This window comes from Prorops nasuta, unplaced genomic scaffold (genome assembly GCF_024137725.1).
Source record: "Prorops nasuta isolate Cenicafe-Biocafe unplaced genomic scaffold, Cenicafe_Pnas_1.2 PNAS00006, whole genome shotgun sequence".
NCBI classification, from domain to species: Eukaryota; Metazoa; Arthropoda; class Insecta; order Hymenoptera; family Bethylidae; genus Prorops; species Prorops nasuta.
The window spans coordinates 9,665,849-9,691,254 of NW_027116803.1; the positions used below are offsets into that span (position 1 = coordinate 9,665,849).

The 25,406-nt window shown below is 35.0% G+C and overlaps 2 protein-coding genes across 9 annotated transcripts in view; one reads left to right on the top strand and one right to left on the bottom strand.

The window, feature by feature from the left end:
• Pfk (ATP-dependent 6-phosphofructokinase) overlaps positions 1 to 25,406 on the top strand; it is a 433,792-nt gene that overhangs the window by 82,591 nt on the left and 325,795 nt on the right. The gene's annotated exons all lie outside the window — the stretch shown is intronic.
• LOC136774440 (tigger transposable element-derived protein 1-like) lies at positions 23,126 to 24,745 on the bottom strand. Its single transcript, XM_066728743.1, has one exon. The coding sequence runs from the start codon at positions 24,743 to 24,745 to the stop codon at positions 23,126 to 23,128; it is 1,620 nt and encodes a 539-aa protein (XP_066584840.1).

Genomic DNA, 25,406 nt, shown 5'->3' on the forward strand with positions numbered 1-25,406 from the left:
ACTCTAGTAGCATGAATTTTATTTTCGGCGTAATGAATCCAAAAATGACGAGAGGGGATTTATTAATTCCTCCGTAATTAGTATTATTATTTGATTTTTACAAAATATAATTATCGAAGTAATTTAGATAAATTGATTCACGCATAATCTTAATAGCGCTACCTGAGTCTACCAAAGCCTCTATGAAATATTCCGTTTCTTGTACTTCGGTAAGCAATACGCAATATTCGCGTATTGCAGTCACAAGCGGTTGTTTCTCCTTCCTTCGTACTTCCACGGCCGTCTCTTGCCTTGGCTCCTCTAATGACTGGCCCCTTGGAGGCTCGATGAGTGCCGTGGTCGTTTGGTGGTTCGGTTTTCTTTTGTTTGGGCAATCCTTGAGCAGGTGACCCACCGTCCCACAGCCAAAGCATGATCCTCGTTCCCTCCTTGGCTTGGGACAGGATGCCGATATATGTCCCTCCGCATAGCAATTATAACAACGCCTTGGGCCGCCAGGTTTATCTCTTTCGACCGCTGCTTGTTTTTCCTCAGATGGTTGATTCGATGATAGAGATCCAGGGGGTTTTGTTCTTCCACATGGGCCTCATATTGACTTTATTGAAAGCGCTCAACAAAGCAGATGGGGAATGAAAGGACTGTATTCTTGCCTGATTTTGGAGCACTAAGTCCGGGATCCCCTCAATTATGTAGTCTAGCTGCTCGTCCTCGGGTATCTCAGCTTTATTCGATAAGATTGTTTTATCGTGAAAATACTGACTGAAAGTTTAATTATTCTTCCAATGTCTCGTTTCGAATGCCTTCCTTGCTGAGAGTTTATTTATCCGATGATGAAACATCCGTTTCATCTCGATGAGCACATCATCGGTGTCCATAGTGATAAAACTAGGTTTCGAGTAGAACCAGGCCAATGATTGTCCCTTCAATTTAGAGCTAATCAAAATTTTTATGTTTATCATCCAGATCATAAGTAGACCAGATTAGCCTGATCTGTGCTTCCCATCTTGAATACGAGTCGTCGGTTCCGTCGAAGTCACTCGCAAGGTCACTAACAAACTTAATATTTACATTCGGCCGACCATTAGAGTTCGAACTTTGCGGCGTCCCTCTTAAAAGTTCGTTTTCCCGTCTAATAATATCGGCCTCCCTCTCTGCTAACTCCAATTGTCTTTTTAATAAATTAATTTCTCGAGCATAGATAGACTGTTCTTCTATACTTAATATCGATTGCTTTCCACAGTAGTTGTTTCGTTCGGCATTATCCTCTCCGAAGGAGATGTCATCGTGCCCAATTTATGTAGCATATCTTCCGTGACTATTCCCTCCGGATAAATGTTCATGAGCCTTGCTATTATTTCGTATTTTAAAACCGTGGCAGGGATATTTCCGAGTCTAGCTAATTCCTTCAGTTCTCGTACTGTTAAATTTGCCAAAAGCATTGTCTGCCGTTTGAAAAGCACCTCACAAAACCGTAACATACACTCAAAAATTCACAACTTACGCCGCGTGGTTGGTAAGATCATAATGTATGACAAAATATTGTCACTTTCAATATTCAATCATAAGGCAAAACTAAACTGTTCGGGTTTTTTTATCCCACTTCTGAGCTGTAAAAGGTTCCAACTCTCCGCGACAAGTTCCCAAATTTTTTGATAGGCATAAGGTTTAAAAGAAAAAGGAAGTATCTTTCACCGTAGACAAACTGCCTTCAATTTTATTCCTCTGTCTACTACAGCTTGCCGAACACTGATCGTACCGACTCTCACATCATTTTCAAATTGCGTCGGTGTACATGACCTTTCGCTCGCTTCCAAAACATTAGGATCCTATACCTTATACGGTAATAAAGTATGGATGCCTTACAGTATATTGGTAAATATATCATTTAGGATCATACCATTTTCTAGTCACTATAAACTAGAATCTGGCCTAGTAAATGACTAATTTTACTGCAAGTGTATTCAGGCAGGCACTATACAAAAAGTACTAGACAAACACCATGGATAATTTACAGCATAAAGAAAACATTCTTAATTTTTTGGCTTGTCTATTCGAAGAATGTAGGAAGACTTATTTAGTATTGAAGGAATCCCTCAAAGCTCTTCACGTATATGTCAAAATGTCTAGAGAAGACTATGGCCTTACTTGAGAATTTTGTAACGATATTCCCGTCAGTGTGAGGGGCCACTCACACTACGGGTTTTCTCATTATCATCGCCCGTCCTTATTTATCGGTATCAGGGCGCCAGTTGGTCAGTTGGGTGGCCAACAACCTTACGTTATCATTGGAGTCTTTCAACCCCATTCCCTATGCATCTTATACGGCCCTGCGGTCATGCATTTGGACGGTAGCGGTAGCCAAAGTCGCTCAGTATGCTAGGTCGTGGAGAGAGGGGAGGGTTCCTTGCGGAAGTCCGAGCCTCGCAGACCTGCCTGCTGAGGGGCATACATTTCTCCCTCACCACCCACACACAGGTGGTGGTGAGGAGTGCGGGAACATGCGGTATCATTTGCCAAAGCATAGAGTTTGCCAGGAGCGGACCACCACGGAGGCAATGTTCGCGGCCCGTCCAGCCATAGCGCAAGCCTATGGAATTACGGAGGGCACCGGGACACATTCCAACGGGCTAACTACGCCCCTGCACAACCCACTATGCATTGGCCGGTATCCTGTCGTGACGTACGTGCAGGCTGGCCTATAGCACACGCCTCACGTACGCGAACCGACCCATGGCTGGCTGAGTGCCGCGTCACGCGCTCACCAGCACGCACGGACACATCAGCACAGTCCCATGGTCGCGTTCCGACTGCCTGCTTGTACGGAGTTAAGGTAGTTCGTTGAAACCGTTGGAACTTTTAAAATTTCAAAAACATAACTCGAAAACGGATTCTGGGTAATACCGAACTTATTGTAACTGGACTCACCACGAGCGAAGAGTTCAATTATCAGTTCTTTTATTAATAATTTCTACACAAAGGACAGTGCTGAGTAACAAAGTGAAATCATTTACTTATCATGTTCTCACTAGTATTATTTTCTGATAATGTTTATTATATTTTCAAACATTCAGATATTAAAGTTGATAAAACTGGATGCAGTATAAAATATGAAGATAATAATCGGTATGCTGGAAAAGTTATAGCAACCCGAGGTACGTAAATTTTATGTGCAGTTTTTACTATTTGTATAAATAAAACTATTCTAATTTACTCAGTATTTTCGATAAGAAATTAACAATTTATAAAGTAATCCTAAATATGGTTTGTACTAAATATAGATAGCTATAATGAATCAGAAGAAATTAAATTAAAATTAGAAAATAAACCACTAAAAGAGCCATCAAAGAAAAGTAAGAAAAATGTACTAGCTAGAGATATAAGAAAGTTAAAGACAAAAGGGAGAAGATAGTATAGCTATATAACAATAAGTTAAAATTGTTATATAGCTATTGCAAAACTGAATAATGGTTGAATTTACTTTAGTTAATTCATATCTATTACATATATAGTATATAATATAGTATTAATTTGTATCTACATCTTAATAATAGAAAAAAAATTATATACATACAGTTGTCGAAAGCCAAGCTACCAAAACTACAAATATTAGCAAACAGATTTATAATAAGAGAAAGGATGCTTCTGAAAAGTCCAAAAATAATAATTTTGGTGTAGCTGGGAGTAATAACAGTTACGAAGAGCACAATGATAAAAGAAAGTATATTTCTGCGAAAGCAGAGGATAAAAAATTTGTTACTTTAGATATTAGCAACTTGTGTGAAAAGACAAATGATATTAGAAAGGATGGTTTGGAAAATGGCGAGGTTAATAACCATGGTATTACAGAAATTACTAACATATATGAAGATTATAGCCATAAAAGAAAGAATTGTTCTGATAAAGCCAAAGATAATAATTTTATTGAAATTAGAAACAACAATGATTGTGAGGAACATAATGATAAAAGAAACAATATTTCTAGAAGGGCGGATGATAGTAAATATATTGCTATAGAAATTAGAAATTTATGTGAAGAGCATAATAATATTATAGAGAATAGTTCTGAAAATGCCAAAGATAATACTTGTGGTATTACAGAAACTATTAATTTATGCAAAGATTACAGTGATAAAACAAAAAAAGTTTCTGAAAAAGCCAAAAATAAAAATGTTATTGCTATAGAAATTAATGATGTTTGCCAAGAGCAAAATAAAATAATAACAAATGTTTCTAAGGAAACCAAGGATAATAACTTCAGTATATCTGAAACTAATAATATTTTGAACTGTTTAAATAATATTAAAGAAGGTGTATTTGAGAAAGTTAAGGATAATAATTTTGAAGTAGCTGAAACTAACAATGCTTACGAGAAGCAAGATGATAATAGAAAGGATATTTCGAATAAAACCAATGATGACTTCCATGCTAATTTAGATTTAATGAAAGAACTAAATTCTGCAGCATGTAATTAAACATTAAGAATAATTAATTACCTAACATAATATCATTTTTAGCTATGAATTTTGTATTACATTATGTATAAGTAAACTTTAGTCACTGATATTTATCTCTTTTAATATTAATACTTTCAAATTATAGTAAAATTCTTGTCCACATTTGATAACAATACCAATTAGTTTTGTATCTTCACCTGGAAATTATAAATATGTGATATATTAATCTGCTGAAAGTAAATCTACTCAAAGAGTAGATTTTTCCATATAGTACAATAGAATCACAGAATTAAGACTACTACATAATGTTAAGTTTATAACTGTGCTTCTAATATTAGTTTAGGTATAACATTTCTGCATAAAATATATAAATAAATATTTATAAAAGTTTATAATAGCAAGCAAAGTACATTTGATTATAAATTTAATTATTTTATAACTTATGGGCTTAGAGAAGGTTTAGCTACTGAAATCATAATATTTAGAAGCTAATAAAAAAATAATAAAGATACAATTTCTACTAAATTTAAAGACCATTGTTTAAACTTAGTGATACATAAAAAAATCTGTAATCATTAACTTTGAAAACGATCTTTTACTCTTTCTATGTCGAACCAATCTCTTTGTATTTAAATATTTAACAAATTCAATATAAATTTTAATTTAAAATACCATTTAATAATTTTATTAATCATTGTGTGATTTGTTGATAAATAATTAAACCAAGATGGTAGTATATATCGTTTTTACTATTGGATTTTAATAATCTTTTATTTTCAGATGAAATTGATAAGTCTTTCAAAACTTGCTTGCAATTTTTAGAAAACGACACGAACTTTAATAAGTTTTAAATTTTTACTGCGCCTATATAATACATATTTTTTTTTATTTATAATGAATACACTAAAACAATAATTTTATGTTCTAGACCTTTATGAATTTCCTTTAAATTCTACACTTATAAGCTGCAATAATAATGAGTAAGATATACAATTATGTTGATAATAATAAAGCATACATATAATGAATCAATTGTAGATAGAATACGATAAATATTGTATCATTTTTTTGTAAAATATTTATAAATATGAAGCATATATAATTGATTTATGATATATAAATTTAAAATACTATTTAATGTAGAAATCATTTTTTTTTTTAATTTTAAGCTTTTTTCAAAAGATATTTTTTTAGGCTTGACACTTTTCAAAGCGAACATAATTACGTTTTAACCGATTTATTAACTCATTCTAAAAATTCGGATGGTCTACCACAGTCTCATAAAAAAATATTGAAGAATTCTGATATACAAGAAAAGGGTAGCACGATGCAATATTTTTTAATTTTAGCAGATTATTTATCTGTGTACTTTTTTATTAGTAAGTAATATAGGTATACATTTTAACTTTTATAATTCTACATCTTAATAAACAAAGAAGTGCTGTTTCTTTTGACAAATTTTCACACGATTCAGACTTGATTGACAATGCTGAACCCAAAGGCATTTCAGGGAGTGGATCTAGTCATATTGCTAATAAAGATACTCCGATTTACCAGCACTGTCAAGATAAGGAGAATATATCAACCTTAATATCAAGCAAAGTTAAAAATCATTTCAAGAAATCGAATAATTCAAATTTAACTATATTGTAAACAATTAGCTCCAATTTTGTAGCTACACCAAATCATAAAAATCTTAATGCGGAATCATCAAAGAGTAAAACTTTATCTATTGACTATGAAGATGAATGTTCTCATGAATCAGAGTTACATAGGAATACTGACCGCAGAAACGATGCAGAAAGTGATCACAGTTATATTCCTAATAAGGAAGATGTTTCATCTGATGAAACTGAAGAGGAGGAAGAATTGAGTATGATTAAAAATAAATCTAAACAATCAGCTAATTCAACTTTAAATATATCACGATCAGTCAGCGATAAAATTGTTGCTGTACCTAATGATGAGAATTTGTATGTTCAGTCAATTGAGTCTGGTTTAAAAAGGGACTATTGTATTTATTGTCACATCCAACAGATGAAATTAAGTCGACACCTGATTAGACGGCACAAAGATATCGAAGATGTAAAAAATTTTACATGTATTCCAAAAGGCCGTCCTGGACGTAAAATTTTAATAGCTGAAGTACGCAAAAAGGGCCAATTTTATTTTAATACAAATGCTGATGTTAATTCTGGAGAGCTTTAAGTTGTTCGTCGTCCTCATGCCTGTCAGAACAAAAAAGCTATAGATTTTTATGCATGTCCACGATGTAGGGGCACATATTCAAAATTAGGGCTTCGTCACCACTACAAGAACTGTACAGATATAAATTCTTCAAAGAAACGAACAATTTTATCCAAATCTAGAAAAATTACTGGCCGAATTCACGAAACTGCTAGTACAGTGCTAAGAAAACGTGTTTTTCCTTCAATGAGAGATGATATAGTCGCTAGAACTGTGAGGTTTGACGAATTAGCAATTAATATCGCAAACAAATGGTGCGAAAAATATCAGGATCCGCATTCCTATGACATGATTCGGCAGAAAATACGTCAAATAGGCCGGTTTTTAATTGAACTAAGGAGCATAAATGATCAGATAACTGATTTATTTTCAGTGTTTAATCCAAGACATTTTGATTCCTGTAAAGATGCAATTATATCGTTAGCTGGTTTGAACAATTCTGGAACTGGCTTTAAAGCACCGTCGTTAGCAACATCTTTAGGCACGTTGCTAAAACATATCTGTAAAAGGTGCATCACTGTTATGATTAAAAAACAGGACAAGGAAAATCGTAAACTTGCTGAAAATTTTTTCAAGCTACTTACTGAAGATTATACTTGCATTTCTCGTATTGCCGTGGTCACTCAACACAGAAAGAAACGGCAAAAAGTGAAATTATTGCCTATTCAATCAGATATTCAAAAATTAGAGAATTACTTGACTAGAAATATGACCGTTTCCTTTCATTAAAAGACAACTTTTCACTAACTAATTGGACAATATTGGTAGAATGCTGCTTAATACTAATATAGATATTTAATCGTAGAAGGTCAGGAGAAATAGAGCGAGTACTTATCGAAGATTTTAAAAGTTACCAAAAAGTTAGTGAACAAACTATTGGTGAACGATTCAAAACCTTGAATAGTGAAGAGAAAGCTACTGCAGAAAAGTATGTACGCTTCACAATTAGAGGCAAACTTGGGCGTTCGGTGGCGGTCTTGGTACATACGCAAATAGTAAAAAACTTAGAGATATTTTTAAAATACCGAACATTAGAAAAAGTAGGCTCTAAAAATCCGTATTTATTTGGAATGCCTGGAACGCTTAAAGGCGACTACCGCTATTTGTGAGCCTGCGATTTGATAAGAAAATTCTCAGAAGATTGTGGAGCTACTAATCCACTAACTCTACGTGGAACAAATCTTCGGAAGGAAATAGCAACTGTATGTGTAGGCCTGAATTTAAAAGACGACGAAGTTTCTGATTTGGCAAATTTCATGGGCTACGCTGAGAAAGTTCATAAAGAACACTATCGGCAGCCAATTTTGAGCAGGGAAATTTTAAAAATATCAAAATTATTAGAAATTGTTCACGGAAGAGATCATGGCGACGGTGAAGAAGCAAATAACACAGAAAATGAAATAGATGACGAATTAGTTGAGCCTGGTAAGGTAGTTTTGTTTATTTTTATATCACTTGATAATTAATATTAAATTAATTAATGTTTCTACCAAATAAAAATTGAATATTAATTTGGACAAACCATATTTTAGAACTACAAGACGCTAAAAAGCGAGTACGCTTAACAAAACGGAAGCGAAACGGTTAGTTTATTCTATATTAATAAAGTAAAGATATTTAATGATTCACTAAAAAAATATTATATTTTATTTAAGAAGACAGTCACAACTGCAATATTGATACAAACTAACATAGTGATGGTGAGACTAATTTATCACTCGAGGATTCAGCAAATTTAAATCATAAAAGTAAAAAGAAACGTTCTAGTAAGCCCCTACAGGATTAAATAATAATAATAATAGATGTAATTTTATAAAAAATATTTAAATTATTTGAAAATGTTCCAATTAGCATCACCCTTTGGGAAATGCAGCCGCAAGCGTTGGAGTGAAACTGAGAAAAAGATTGCTTTGGAAACATTCAAAAACCATATAAAATCGAAAAAGTTACCTTCGCTCGACGAGATTCAACGGCTAAAAGACAAAAATCCAAATCTGTTTGACAGAAATAGTGCCTTTATCAAAACCTGGGTCAACAACCAAATAAAGAAAATGCAGTAAACCGTCACATCATTTTTAGCACTACCAAGAATCTTTTAAAGTTAAATCCTCTTATTTTTTATTCTTAGCGTTCAAAAACTTTTACATTCTATAATTGAATATATGATATAAGTCTAATTAAGCTTATGTGGTTAAATCATATATTTTATTTGTTATAAGTGTCTTTATATTGAAAAAGTGCAATTATCTATTGTAGTACTTATAAAACACAAATTTCAATGTAATAATAGAAGACGAATAGTTAATAATAAATAAATAAATACACAGTAGCACAATCTAAGATTATCTTATTATTGGCACTTAAAATTATTTTGTATAGGACACATTTTAAAGTAAACAATCGAAAAGCATTTTATAAGAAGCAGAAGCTGTTAATAATTTCTATTTACCTTAAGTTTAAACCTAATACCTTAAATTATTCAAAGCTCACACAGTTATTTAGAAAATAGTTTATACCATGACATACTTGATAAAGTAGAATTAATAAAACGATGAACATAATTAGAATTAGAAGATTAAATATATTGTGACGAAGTATAATGTTCGTCACTTATATGTATTTTGTCTTTTCAGTTAGTCCGGAAAACGGGAGGGGGAACATCACCTGCCGGGTTTAGCGACAATCATGCGTATTAATCTTAATCGCGGTCGATGAGAAAACAGATCCGCGCGTGCGCAGAATACATTGTCTCGCGTGCCATAATTGCCGGACGACACTCGCATTTTTGGGCCCTACGTAGCCGGTTGTGTGCCGTAGTTGTGTCTTGTTGAGTCGTTAAGGGTACCCCCCTGTTTAGTATTTTCTATTTCTTTTCTACTTGTAATAGTGCGCCATAGCGATTTCACTGAAAGGATTCCCTGGTTATTAAGGAAAAAAGGTGTAGCATGGTAAATGGACCCGATACAGGAAGCATGGAAGGAAAGCAGAACTTGGGAAGAACCGTCTAGCACGTGGTAGTCCTTATAAAGGCCCCTGCATGGATCCCCATTTTGTCTGCATATATAGTTGATTCCAGGTAAAGCTGACTTCGAACTTGCGAAGTCAGGTTTCCTTAATCTTATACTCCTCTTTCCTTGAGTTTCGTCCGGCATTATTACTCGTATGATTCTTCTTATATTTGTATTGAGCGTATATCAGGTATTTTCTAATTAATTAATTTGGATATTGCTCCTTTTTATTAATTGTTACGTTTTCGGGAGCGGTTTAAGAGCAGTGGGCTAATGGACGGGTCGCGAATCGCGTAGGGATTCCCTGTATTCTAGGAATACGTTGTAGGACGGGGTGTAGCCCCTCGTCGGAGAAAGGCGATCCAGAGCCTTCTCGAAGTTTTCCCGACGCGAGCCCGTTCGAATATCCTTGCCCTAGCCGTTTCCCCGTTATTTTAAGTAAAATTTACAAAGCGTTTTGGTTCCCGCATGAGACGAGTCTCAAGCCGGTCAGCCGCGGAGGGTCATATTAGCGGATTTAGCAAGCTGGCGCCCAACACCTTGTAAACGGTTTATTGTACGTGATCTCCTTTTCATTATGGTGTATTTAATATAAATAACAAGTTTATAAAATTAACTATTGTCATTTTAATACAACGTAGGGAATACCCTATTGTATCTATGAGAACGTTTGCTGATCCGTAATAATTAAAGTAAAGCTGTATTTTTAGAAACTAATCATTTGCTTATTTGATTACCCGGCCAATAACTCCCTCCGTGTGCCTTGTGCGTCGGTTCTGGTCACTGCCTATCCCCTGGCAAACCAAGGCCCATAAGTGATACTTTTCGTTTCTAGGTAATAACCTTAGTGAAAGCACTTATTTGGCCAGGCCGCGAAATACGACGTTACAATATATATATATATATATATTGTAACGTGGTAGAAACCCGTTACAGAAACATGCGTATTCTTTAGTTCTTTCGTCTCTCCCCCTTAATGCCTCCCCTATCCCTGAGTATGTAGGTGAGTGAGTGAATGAGTATGGATGAACCTCCCGTGCGATGGTAATGTAGTTACCCACTTAAGGGATATTGTAATTACCATCCGCGGGAGGAGGGTAAATGTTTTTAGGAAATGGTATGATTGAGGATTGAGCGAATGTTAGTAGGTTGTAGTTTATTTAGAATTAAATATAATATTTCCAATGCTAAAATTATAAGTATCTTAGAATAAGGATCCTCTGCTCCAACAAGAGCTTGAAAACTGTTGTCCCTCTATCCTTCTCTAACCCATGTTAAATTCACATAAGTCTATCTCCCTCGCACCCATTGTACCGTCCGCGTATGTTTACGCGTCGCTCTATCCTTCCCCTTACCGCGCTGACGCCACACGCGCCTAGCTACATTTTCCCCTACCCGCGCCACTACCGACCCCCCGTTGCCGACCCCGCACCGCATCGCCCCGCCGCAGGACCATGAAGCGCTAACGTCGTCTGCTACTGAGGATGACCACGCAGGATCTTCGCGCACGAGCTAGCCAGCCAGCTATCATGTACAGCATAGGAATAATTAGCCGGAACGGCGAGAACTATGGATCGCGGATCCATACTTAATCATTGATTGGTCCCTGGATCCCGATCGTCATTATGCCTAATTGGAACCCCCGGAATGAGGGGAATGACACTAAGAATAAAGGAATAAGTGTCAATTTGGACTACACCTTGTTCAGCTCTCGAAGCATCAGTACGTGCTTTTATATAGAGGATTGGGTCGTCGCTGTGGTGATCAAAACACGTCGGATTTCGATACCGCAGGCCCCAATCATATTTTTCATCAAGTTTGTGCAGTTTTCGTGGCGGACGTCTTGGGATCGCTGGACATTGCCGTCGGAGCCGCGGAGAAATTTCCTTGCCCTATTCCTTTCCCTTTTCTGCTTTCCCTTCGCCGCCTTTTCTTCCGTCGCTTCCCTATGGTTCCCCCCCCCCCCCCCCCCTATCTTCCCCCCTTTTCCCTTAGTTAATTAATGAAATCAGTGCAACGTATAATAAGTGTGCCAGGACATCGCGGGAGGCCTCTCCCCCTCGGGATAAATTAGTTTAGTTCAATTTTGTGTTCTGTGAGCTTTATTTTTGAATAAAGAAGTGTCTCGGACGTTTTAGTGTTCGTATTTTAATCTGGAACCCGTTTCCCCGGTTACAATATATATTGTAACGTCACGTTTCGCGGCTCGGCCTCGAACAGCGTTTTCGCTCCAGGAGATTTCCTAAAAAGAATTTTTAAATCGAACGCTATTCGGCCTTGGTTTGCCAGGGGAGGGCAGGGACCAGAAACGGACGACAAGACACACGGAGTTTTTATGGCCAGGATATGTTAAATAAAATCCGGTACAATGTTTAAGATATAAGAAACACAATTTTATTTCCGCCAACAAAAGTGAAGCTATACATGAATTCTATTTTTCATTCATTCCGTGTAATTAATTATTTCACCCGATAGTGTTAGTCTTGGGCGCCAGTTCGCTGGAAATTCCTATAATAGACCTCCGCGGTTGGCCGGCTGGAGACTCATCTCAAGTGTGGACCAAGACGCTCCATAGAATTTATCTGAAAATAATATGGGAAAGGGCCACGGCAGGGCGATTCGCACGGGCACGCGCCGGGAGGACTTCGAGAAAGCTCGATACCGTTTTTCCTCCGACGAGGGACTACACCTCGTCCTACTACGTATTCCCAGAATACAGGGTCTCCCTACGCGATTCGCGACCCATGAACCTTAGCCCTCTACTCTCCAGACCGTTCCGAAAATAAGCAACGTAACAATTAATGATAGGGAACAATATCCCAACTAATGCGTCCTCCACGAGTCGAGGAAGTACCGCGAAATATCGAACACTAACTGATTTTTATCGCCGGACGGAGCTCGAGGGAAGGAAAGAGAAATAAAACAAAAGAAATGAAGAAGTCCTGATTTCTCCTACGGAGAAACCAGGTTTACCTGGGATCTAGTGCTACTTAGGCTATAGTGATAGAGTAGGAGGTTGCATGCTCTCGTGCGGATCCTCCGCCACCAGGTTGACAGCTACGCTTCCTGCAATGCTCCAAATTCCGGTTCTACTAATGGATGCACTAAATATGCACTATCACGTCCAGGGAAATAACTACAGGGCAATGCCCTTACCGAGATATAAAAATGGACGACAGAGAAAAGGAGAAACAAAAAGGAGTACGTCCAGACTCGCTAGTCCCAAAATCACGAGTGAATCGGGAGGACAGTGGCACGCGAGATAATTACTGTCGCGCGTGCGCGGATCGACCCCCTATCGACCCGCGATCGAACCTATTACGCGTAATGATCGCGGGGTCGCACAGGTGGCGCCGACCCCTCCCTTTTACGATAGTAAGAAGACAGAGCAAAACAAGAAAATTATTTTTACGAGCGGATGCTTCGTTACAATATATATATACATATATATGTATTTATTTGATTTTTATATGTATATATATAGTCATAACGTACCTTTGAACTGAACTATTTAATTTTTCCTTGTGAAAAAATCTTATCATCCTTGACGGGATTCGAACCTGGTACCCTGTGAATACTAATCCAGCATTTAACCCACTCGGCTATTTGCTACTTAACAAAGTATAGGCTTAAAATTGAGCTTTTAAGGGTCCCATGCGTAAAAACGGATAGATTTCAGAGTGACAGAGTATACATATGACAACATATTTGTTAATTTAAATGTTTATTACAATTGTTAACGGTGTTACAAATTTCTAGCAATCTATTTTTCTTATATTTTTAAAAAATGTGTTTGTCCCTTCGGAAATGTTATATAATCCTTAAAATAAATCAAAATGAGTAATTGGTTGTTTCATTTATTGCATGTATATATATCACGATATAACATGTAAACTTTTAAGCGTTAAGAGGGCTATAAAAGAATAGCAATTTGATTAATCCTAAGAAATCCTAAAAAAGTCTATTGGAAGATTTTATAAGGTCTAAAAAGAATTAAATAAGATTTTTAAGGATCGAAGAAGATTTGGCTACATTAAAAGTCTTCTAAGGCCTTACTGGAGGATTTTTTAGGTTTAGTTAGAATTAAAATAGGATTTTTAAGGATTGAAATGGTATTATAGAAGAAAAAAGAATTATTTCAGAACTCTTTAGGGTTTTTTTAGAACTGAGGGAGACTTAAAATTTTGACTCGGGCTGATTTAACGGTTTAAAATTAATTTATCTCAGCAATGATGATTTTACGGATTTCATAGTATAGGATTTTTCTACTTAGTTTAACCTCAAGAATATGTGGCTAAAATTAAAAACATCATTGCTGATGCACACACCCTGTATAGAAACAATAGACAAGTATATCGTATATATTAGGTTAAATAAATGAACCTATGTCAAACAACTTGTAGGTTAGCCGAGTCGAAAAAATTGTATGACGGCTGAGTGTAAGATTGATAACGGTTCAGGTTCGAGTGCCACCGCGGATTTTTTTTTTTTTTCAGTAAAATTAATTAACATATATTAATCAATAATATTATAATAAATAATATATGAAAATAAATAAATTGTGATGGATTTTTTGAATTTAAAAACAATTTTCTATCGATCCCTGTCATTTGTTTTAAGGATGGAAAAAGACTGGCAAAGAGAGACCTAATAGCCAACGAAAAGTTAGTATTTTACATCACCCACATTGCCATTCATGATGCAATATGGAAATCCAGGCTTTTGCCAGTCTTTTTCCATCCCTTTGCAATTGGATTGCCATATCTTTGCAATTCTGTTTTTTTTTTCTACGTGGGTATACAATTAATAAGACTGTTATTCGAAATTGAGTATAAATAATTTTGTTCACGACGAATATTTCCATATGATGAAAATAGGACGTTAACCACTCAAATCAAAAGAAATGTAATATAAAATATAGGATTGTAATCTGTGAAACTTCGATTTCAATTTAGTTCGTAGGTTACTTTAATGACGCTACAATTTTTACCTAACCCTCATAATGACTTCCAGTTATTCACAAACACATAGGCTGTCTCGTATCGGTGAGGTACATCCCTACTCCTATTCCTACAGTTCCTACCAAGCAATTACGCAAACCATTACCTCAATGCGTGCGTGTATCGATGTCCGCCGCTTCAATTCGGTCAGCTTCGGTAAACAGCGAGTGCGAGAACGAGCTGTATAATTTTCTCGAACCACCCTCTCGCTGTCAATTGCGTTAGTCCGGTAACCACGTGTCATTTTTGATAACTCATCTGAAGAAAGCTGAAATTTATAATTATGGTTTATGTGCAGCCGGTAAAGAAGGAAGTAAACATCAGATTGTGCATTAGCAGTGGGTGTAGTCGCGTTACATCCTCCAACATACGGGAAATAATCTTTAAAAAAAATAATGTGAAAAATGCTAAGACTACGGGAATTTCTTAGTTATTTAATGAGGAATCCGAAGATAATTTTAACTGACCTAATTGTGGGAATTATACGTTAGCTTCGTACATACGTGAAGATGCGCTACATTTGCTTTTTTTTTAACCGAAATGAAGAAAGCTGAAATTTTGCAAAATAGTAGTTATCAATAAAGAATGCACATTGAATCTAAGCCGCTCGCTTTTTCATGGAGGGAAAGCGCTCAGTTTATAGATTGAAAGGTGTCATGCGACATCGATTATATGAGGATATGCAGAATCTTTCAATCTAAAAGCTGATCACTTTTCTACAATGAAAGTATCAGCGCAAGAATTTCAGTGTGTACCCCCATTGTCAACTACTACTTTGCAAAGAGTTTCAGCTTTCTTCTTTTCGGCTATCTATTATTTTTATATTTACAACGGTGCGCCTATGTGAGCTTGAGCCCGATATATCTTTTGCTTTCAGCTATATTTTTTCTTACGGTAATGCATATTAAACTGTATAAAATAGATATTTATAGTACATCTTAGTCGTGCATCATACAATGAATACAGAGATGTAAGAAGGATTAATTGCGGGCACAATTTTTTTTGCATACGTGTTTTGAAGGAATGAGTTTGTAAGCGGCTCTTATATCTTAAAAGGTCCTATTTATTCCTACTACAGCCTCAGAACCGGTGTTGGCTATCCGTAGATGAGCAATTACGAGTCGAAGATGACTCTCTCTGTACGCAAGAGTGACTAAACCAACTGCTGGCAGAAACGAAAGTTTTCAGGAATCAAATCAGAACTCTGATAATTAAAATAAATTACTGTACAATTTATTTATGACTAATAAAAATACAAAGTACATGCCAAAATATATTGCGGTACAATAACTGGCACTCGAAGCGTCGGAAAGATTGGTCTGGCCCAGAAATTTCATACAAATAATTGCTCAGACTCTAATCCGTACCAGCAAACGCCTGTTGAGGCTAGGGCTTCAGCCTTATTATTTTAATGCTGAAATATTATTTGCTAATTTTAAGCGGAATTATTGAGTGAATATGTGTTTCTTTCCATGCTTGCGATGACAATGCGTGGTCGACATCATTTGTCAGGCTTAACATTAAACGCGTCATTGTATGTCACGGACTTTTTAAATGAAGAATAGTGCTATCTGAATAACTAGCTATCTATTTGTAAGAGAAGTGTCTGAGGAACGATAATCCTGCAATAGATTTACGAGTGCCCCTTCTCAAAGAAAAAGACCGGAATGTTTACACACCCTATATTGTAGATAATAAAATTGTGATAGATGTAAATATTTTATTGAAAACTATTGTTTTGTTTGTTCCATAAATATTTTTAAAATTCTATTAATTATTTCTTGAAATCGACAAATTAACTTTTTTATTTCAAATTAAAAATATATCTAGGGCGAATCACACGTCAACTCCCATAACGCGGTGCATGAGCGCTTAATCCTATTGTTTTCAACTCACGTTTGCAGTACGATATTGTATATAAAAAGAATATCCAGTATACTATTTCGACGTATTTTTTTCCTCGGATTCTTAATGGCTTGGTCAGATTTTCCAAAATTTTCCATTTTCCTATGACAAAATCACAAAATGTGTTAAATCTCAAGAAGTCTACTTCTAATACTTTTTTAAATACTTTTAATCGAAAGCTGAGGTATTTTTACATAAAAAATATTCTTTTGCACAGAGTATCCGAACATTTTTCAGTGAGTTCTAGAATGTCCAAGAGTAGAAGTATCGTACGGGACATGGCACGGCTACTGAAAAAGTGCGAAATCGCATACTTTGCTATGCTGCACGCTCTGCTTTTACTCTTGGGCATTCTATTGCTCGCTGCAAAATGTTCGGGCACTCTGTGCGGAACAACTTTTTTACGTAAGAAAACCTTAGCTTTCGATTAAAAGTAATAAACAAAAATATTAAAAATAGACTTTTTGAGATATAAAATATTTTGTATTTTTTTTAATAGGAACATGGAAAATTTTTGAAAATCTGATCATGCTATTTGAAAGCTGAAGAATAATACACTGAAATAGTATATATTAGATATACATTTTATATACATTATCATACCCCAATGGTGAGTTGGAAACAACAACATTAAGCGCTAGCGCACCGCGTTAGGAGGGTTGACGTGATTCGCCCTATGTGTGCCTTAATATTTGTTTCCTACGTGGGCTGCGTGTATTCAACCTGAAAATCTAAATGGAACGATAAATTTTAACTTATGTAGTTTCATGAATAGTATTGTTTAAGAAATGATACGGTTAACATGATATCCATTGATAATAGATTTTTTTAAAAAGTAAATTACGTACGAACAAGGTTTTTGAAGCATGTTGAACTCTTATTTTACCTTAAATTATATAGACCATTCAAAAGAGTATAGAGTAATTGAATGAGATATGTTTGTCTATCCCCTGGTTTTTGACACCTTTTAATCATGAAGTTTATATTTTCCCTTAAAGCTATAAATTTCCATCAATCTTATCCCATTTCGTGTTTGAAACGATTGAAAAACAATATTATTTTTAAAATTTTTAAATTTAGCTGATTGAAACAAATCTTAATCTGACAGTATAACCTTAATGTCCCGTAAATTTCTGTGTTTTTGGTTTCCAACCTTTTTTCTTTATTAAGTTTTTATAATTATTATTATGATTATGCAGGATGTTCCGTTTAATCGCCAACAACGAACAGTTCTCCAAAAATGTGTATTTCAGTAATACCCTTTTATAAATTAGTCTGTCATAGTACAAGACTATACATATTTAACGCATTCTTCTGTTTCGATAAGAAAAAAAAAACGTCAAACTGTTAGCGCTATATTAGTTTTGCCAAAAGACGACGACTAATGAACACAAATGGCGGAAAAGTATACTTTTTCTTAATTTTGGTCAAAAACTTAAATAGATATTATCTCGTAATCATTCTAATGTTTGAAAACTAGAATATATAGGCAATATTATTTGATTCATGACGAGAAATTATATGGATATCCACACACTTTATGATTTTTGACCAAGGAAGGTGATGAGGATTTCACGAGTGCAGGAGTACCGAAGGTATGACTTTCTAACCACCGAGCTTCCCACTCTGAAATTTCCCCTACTCTCTCCCATAGCCACTACTATCTACGCTAAATTTTGAGAGGATCCGTATAAGATCACGGGTCTTACCAGCGCACCTCGCACTCTTAGGAAAATTTTGATGATTCATTTTCCTTCTCCAAGCCATTACCAGGACTTACTCGGGACTTTCAATCCTTCTTTTGGCATTCGAAACTTTTTTTAGTTCAACGACTGATTGTAGGACGCATTATATAAAATCAGTCGTCCTTCCAAATTCTCACCCATGCCGACCGAAATCTGGGGTCGCGAAATGAATTCGTTGATACCGTAAGTTTTCATATTTGCGCTATATCTATATACAGAGTGCAACAGCAATGATGTTTTTAATTTTAAACACATATTCGTGAGCCTATTTAAGTAGAAAAGTCTTATACTATGACATCCGTAAAAGCATAATTCCTGAGATAAATCAATTTTCAATCGATAAATCAGGGCTTTGATTCAACGGAAAAATTACTTTACTCTTTCTTTCGCTGACACTTCCTTATCGATAAATAATAGAAGCTCGTACTTTACCGTTCCGTATTGCCACACGCATATATGTAGAAAAACTATAGCAAATTATAAATATTACCTTCTGACGTCCTGCATTCCTGGTGTAGACGCTGTATGAAATTTATTTTTAAAATAATCCCCGAAAGCATCTATTAAAGGGAATCCGTATATCGATATTACAGAGTGAAATTCTTGCCACACGTAGCTCTGTCATTTTTTAACCGATTTTGATGTGTAGGTTCCTTTTTGAAAGTGCCAGAAGGAGATCTAGCTACCCACGTTGACCGATTTTTCAAATTTAACTTTTTTGAATATATTTTTCAGTTATTCAATTTTTTTACAAGTCGGGTAGCGTGGGTTGCTAGATCTTCTTCTGACGTTTTCAAAAAGGTATCTATGCATCAAAATCGGTTAAGAAACGACGGAGCTACGTGCGGCAAGAATTTCGTTCTATAATGTCGATATACGGATTCCACTTAATCCGCCAATAGGCGCGTGTTTTTTTTTTTTTTTTTTTTACGTAGATAGGTGATTGGGTTGCCACGGATACCTCGTTTGTTTTTCCTTACTTGACGTAAAATATTTACGAATTCAGATTTAGTTTTCAATAAAAATCATCCATGCAATGTTCCCTTTGGTATACAATAGCAATTGCATTTCTTTAAGTTATTTCTATATTAATTAAATGCACATACTTGTAAGTAATTGCAAAAATTTTTTACTAAGTTACCGATAGATTTCTATTCTTGGGGTGCTCTGGACACCCCGCGCGTATTGACAGGTTAATAGATGCTTTCGAGGATCCTTTTAAAAATAGGCAAAAAATAAATTTCATACAGAGCGCCTAAAACAGGAATGTAGAACGTGAGGAGGTAATACTTATAATTAGTATAAATTTCACATGTGTGTGTGTGTGTGTGTGGCAAAAGGAAACGGTGAGATACAAGCTTCTTTTGCTTATCGAAAGGAAAATGTCAACGAAATTGAGAGTAATTTTTCCTTTGAATCGAAGCCCTGATTTATCGGTTTAAAATTTATTTATCTCGGGAATGATACTTTTTTTTCATGGATGTAGTGGTACATGACTTTTCAACTTAGTTTATGCTCAAGAATATGTGGTTAAAATTAAAAGCATGATTGCTGGTACATCCTGTATATGTATATTAGGGTGTCCGTTAAAAAGGCATTATTTTTGTTTGTTTGTTAACTATATCTAACTTGGTGTAGAATCAGATAGAAATGAGGTTTGCAAGAATCTAGCCGATTTAGGTAATAAAAACCTGTCCCACCGAAAGATTGAAGCTAAAAACAAGATTTCGCATAGAAAAATGATATTTTGTGACTATTTTGCATGTAATTTCTTCGCTCTTCAAACATTGCACACGATGATGTAGTTTTAATTAGTTTAAGGGTCCTTGAATATGAATCCATAGTGAAATTTATCTTTTGAATTGTTACAACCTTTATTTCCCGTGTTAATATTTTTTAAAATAACGATTTGCAATAAAAATTCATTATAGCTGTATCTTGAATAATTTCTCCTTGTTTACCTCGGTATCACTGCCCCTTTTCGTTCTGACATATTTGAATATGATAAGATTATGTAAACATTTAAAAAATTTTTTTTTAACAAGCGTTTCATAGGTTAATGCTGTTAAAAAACATTGATTTATGATGACCAATCCTTGTATTGCTGTATCTCTTCTAGAATCTCTATCTTTTTCTCTCTTTCTGTTTCTATTACTTCGAAATAATTAATTTTTAAGTTAAAAATACAGGCTCTAAGCTCTACCTTAAGGATATATTGAATGCATTTTTAATTTCTTAAAATTTAAATATTTTTGTTAATGAGCTCTTACATACATTTGGATAGAATGTTTGGTAATATTAATATTTTTTACATTAAGATATATTAATATTACCAAAAATTCTATCTAAATATACGTAAGAGCTCATTAAGGGGATGCATTGAGCGATTCAAAAACTCATTCAATTTTATCTTCCAAATTATTAGGAATATGAACTTTTTTGTAGAGATTAAATTTACTCTTTTGACTGTACTGAAGCGCGCTACAAACTCGGTTTCTCAAAATTATAAAAAATAATTTTCATAAAAATTATGAATACTTATATTTTTGTTGGTCATAATAATATTGGAAATTAGGCCTTGTAGCGCGCTAAAGAAAAGTTCTATGACTAATTTGAGACCAAGAAGAAAGAAATATACCTAAAAATGTGAAAGATTTTTTTGAAAAACTAAATTAGCTATTGAAAGACAAGTTTTACACTGTTTTACCGACGGAGAAGTTTCACAGTGCGTTAGACAAGGACAGGCCTATTAGCTCTCCTCGCTTTAGAAGGGGTACCCACTCTCTCCCCACCATTCCCCGCTACACAAACGAACTCTCCTACACAAAGCAATGTGGCTAGCTGACGCTGCCTGTCGGTGTGAATTCATAGCGTAATGCAAGAATAAATAATTATTTCTAGGTTTTAGGGTTAGGATTTCGCAAATCCGACCTTGTATCGCCCTTCGATATCATTTTAGGAGGCTACAGTAAAATTTTCAAAGTATTTTGTCATCTACAAGTCTCAAAAAACTTGAATTAGTTGACTAAAGCGTGACTGGTAGCAGCCGACGCTGATCACTAAGTTGTGCAGCGCATCAGCGTCAGCTGCTACCAGTCACGCTTTAGTCAACTAATTCAAGTTTTTTGAGACTTGTAGATGACAAAATACTTTGAAAATTTTACTGTAGCCTCCTAAAATGATATCGAAGGGCGATACAAGGTCTGATTTGCGAAATCCTAACCCTAAAACCTAGAAATAATTATTTATTCTTGCATTACGCTATGAATTCACACCGACAGGCAGCGTCAGCTAGCCACATTGCTTTGTGTAGGAGAGTTCGTTTGTGTAGCGGGGAATGGTGGGGAGAGAGTGGGTACCCCTTCTAAAGCGAGGAGAGCTAATAGGCCTGTCCTTGTCTAACGCACTGTGAAACTTCTCCGTCGGTAAAACAGTGTAAAACTTGTCTTTCAATAGCTAATTTAGTTTTTCAAAAAAATCTTCCACATTTTTAGGTATATTTCTTTCTTCTTGGTCTCAAATTAGTCATAGAACTTTTCTTTAGCGCGCTACAAGGCCTAATTTTCAATATTATTATGACCAACAAAAATATAAGTATTCATAATTTTTATGAAAATTATTTTTTATAATTTTGAGAAACCGAGTTTGTAGCGCGCTTCAGTACAGTCAAAAGAGTAAATTTAATCTCTACAAAAAAGTTCATATTCCTAATAGTTTGGAAGATAAATTTGAATGAGGGTTTGATTCGCTCAATGCATCCCCTTAACAAAAATATTTAAATTTTAAGAAATTAAAAATGCATTCAATATATCCTTAAGGTAGAGCTTAGAGCCTGTAATTTTAACTTAAAGACTAATTATTTCGAAGTAATAGAAACAGAAGGAGAGAAAAAGATAGAGATTCTAGAAGAGATACAGCAATACAAGGATTGGTCATCATAAATCAATGTTTTTTAACAGCATTAACCCATGAAACGCATGTTACAAAAAATTTTTAAATATATCACAACGAAAAGGGGCGGTGATACCGAGGTAAACAAGGAGAAATTATTCAAGATACAGGTATAATGAATTTTTATTGCAAATCGTTATTTTAAAAAATATTAACACGGGAAATAAAGGTTGTAACAATTCAAAAGATAAATTTCACTATGGATCCATATTCAAGGACCCTTAAACTAACTGACGCTACATCATCGTGTGCAATGTTTGAAGAATGAAGAAATTACATGCAAAATAGTCACAAAATATCATTTTTCTATGCGAAATCTCGTTTCTAGCTTTAATCTTCCGGTGGCACAGGTTTTTACTACCTAAATCGCCTAGATTCTTACAAACCTCATTTTTATCTGATTCTACACCAAGTTAGATATAGTTAACAAACAAACAAAAATAATGCCTTTTTAACGGACACCCAAATATATATATATATAGTAAGGTTGCTTAAGTCGTACCCTTTAAGGAAGAAAGTGCCTAACAACGAGAATTTAGTAATTAAATAGACAATCGATTTATTATCCAATGCAAGTATTAGAATTGTTTTTATTTAGTAGATGAAACTTTAAAAATATATACGTTATCTCACAAATTATGCAGAATTTTAATATAGTCGAAACGGTACGACTTACGAAACCAGTGTCCTAAGTGGTACCATCTATAGCTTAAGTCGTACTACCTAGTATACTGCAATTGGACAACATGGATAATTATCAGATATTTATTATGAATATGTATATATACATGTCTGTTATTCAATTAGCACATGCATCACACACATATTTTTTTGTCAACACCAGCACAATCATCATGCACCCAGACTTTACATTCCAAGCATTGGATCATATTTTCCTCCCGATTTTCTGTACAAATTGAACAAAACCATTCACCTTCAGTTGTCCTTTTCTTCTTTTTAATATCCAGGGCTGATTCGTCAATACTGATAGCTTTTCTCTTTTTTTTTATTGTATTCTTTACGTTTTCTTTATTAACAGTTGACGTTATTTCGATGGCTGGGTTTGTACTTCCTCGAAACCGTCTGCTTTCATTTAATATGTTAGGAATAGGATATAATATATTTAACTGCAATTTTACTTGGTTTGAATTCGGTGTTGAAGTTGTGGGTGTTGTGGAAAAATCTATTGCAGTGGCTTCTTCGCGGGTATCTTTACTTTCGTTTGTTAGAAGAGATTTATTAGAGATATCATTTGAATTTATGCGCAAAGACTCCTCAACCACAAGGGTTGATGTGCAAAAATCTGCATCTTGAAATTCATGTCTATTGCATGGCCATATACCCGTTGATTTAAATCCGTTCATTGCAATATCCATACGAATAGATTTTGAATATGCTATTCCCAATATTTCTGATATTGTACTTTGTTTAATTGTGTTGCCGGGATTTGTTTTTAACCAAACAGATGACGCCTCATTATAATTACATTTTAGAGATTTAAAAAAAGATCTATCCAATGGTTGGAGACGGTGAGTTGTATGGGCAGGAAAAGATAACATTATAATTCCATACTCGCAGGCTAAATCTATAGCCTCAATATTTTTTGTATGGGTAGTGTGTCCATCCAAAAGAAGTAGTAGTTGGTTATCTTTATTCTTCTCCAACTTATTGTGCTTTATGAAATGTTTCAACCATTGAACAAAGAGCTCCGATGTTATCCAGCCGTTTTTTGAGCACCCAAATACAGCTCCAGGTGGTGCTCCTTTTTTCAAACAATCATTCATCCGAACACGTTTAAATATTAACATAGGCGGGACGAATTCGCCAGCAGCATTCATACAACATACACATGTTGTGGTCACACCCCTTTCACCACTTGTGATTGCACCAATTTGATGCTTGCCTTTTTGAGCAATTATTTTAGATGGTTTGTGAACGGTGGATAGTCCTGTTTCATCAACGTTATAAATCTGGCTCGCAGTGAACTTATATTTGTCAAGTATAGACTCATATTTATCAAAGAATTCGTTCAGACGTTCTTTATTAAAAGCAGTAGCTCTGGACATAGATGTTGCTTCGGGAATTCGTAAAGATAAACAAGGATTATCCTTCATGAATTTGTAGTACCACTTCTTCCCTGCAATTTCCTTTTCTTTGTTAAATCGGTGTGGTAGATTATATTTTTCCGCCAATTGATAAGCAAGTTTTCTGAGTTCAGTTGCAGTAAGTCCAAAAAAATTTGCTTCTAGCTGAAGGGCGTGTGCAACCAACTCTCGTTCCATATTTTGAGTCAGATCCTTAGGCCTTCCAAATTTAACGTTCTTATTTAATCCTTTAAAATGCCGCCGTAAAGTTGGTTTTGGAATTCCATATTTTCTATGAGCTTCATTAAAACCAATAACACCTTCCGACAATTTGCTTAACGCCTCTTTCATGTCATCATTTTTCCAACGATTTTATATTCGCTTTGTCATATTAATGGCCTAACAAATAACAGAAAATAAAATTAAAACATGAAAGTTTGTACAAAAATCGGTCAAAGCAGGAATATCCTACGTCGTACCAGGTACGAATTAGGCGTCTCCTGAAGGTACAACTTAAGGCACAGTGTAAATCAAATGTAAAATCAAGATAACCTCAAACTAATTCAACGTATCAGGTTTTAGTTTCGTACAAAGGATTCTTAACTCCTACAGAATTTATGTTAAAAAGGGCAATCATTTCAGCAAGTATATACTTGAAAAAATTAATTTCCAAACATATGTAAAAAATTATAAGAAACAATGATAAACTTACTTAATAAGAAAATCTCACACAGGACAGCTTAACTAAACAAAAAAAAACGTGCAGTCATACGCGCAGTGCAAACAGATACTAACTAGCCCCGACAGCAACGCCACCAACGTATTACCGGGAAAATCGAATGGGAGTACGATTTAGGCACCGGTACGACTTAAGCAACCTTACCCTATATATATATACACTGTAGTCCAAAAGTTTAGGATCACTTGGTAAAATTGTCAAAAAGAAATGCTCTTCTTCAAGTGCGTGTAGTTTGGCAACCCTAATAGATAGAACAAATTTAAGGATATCGTC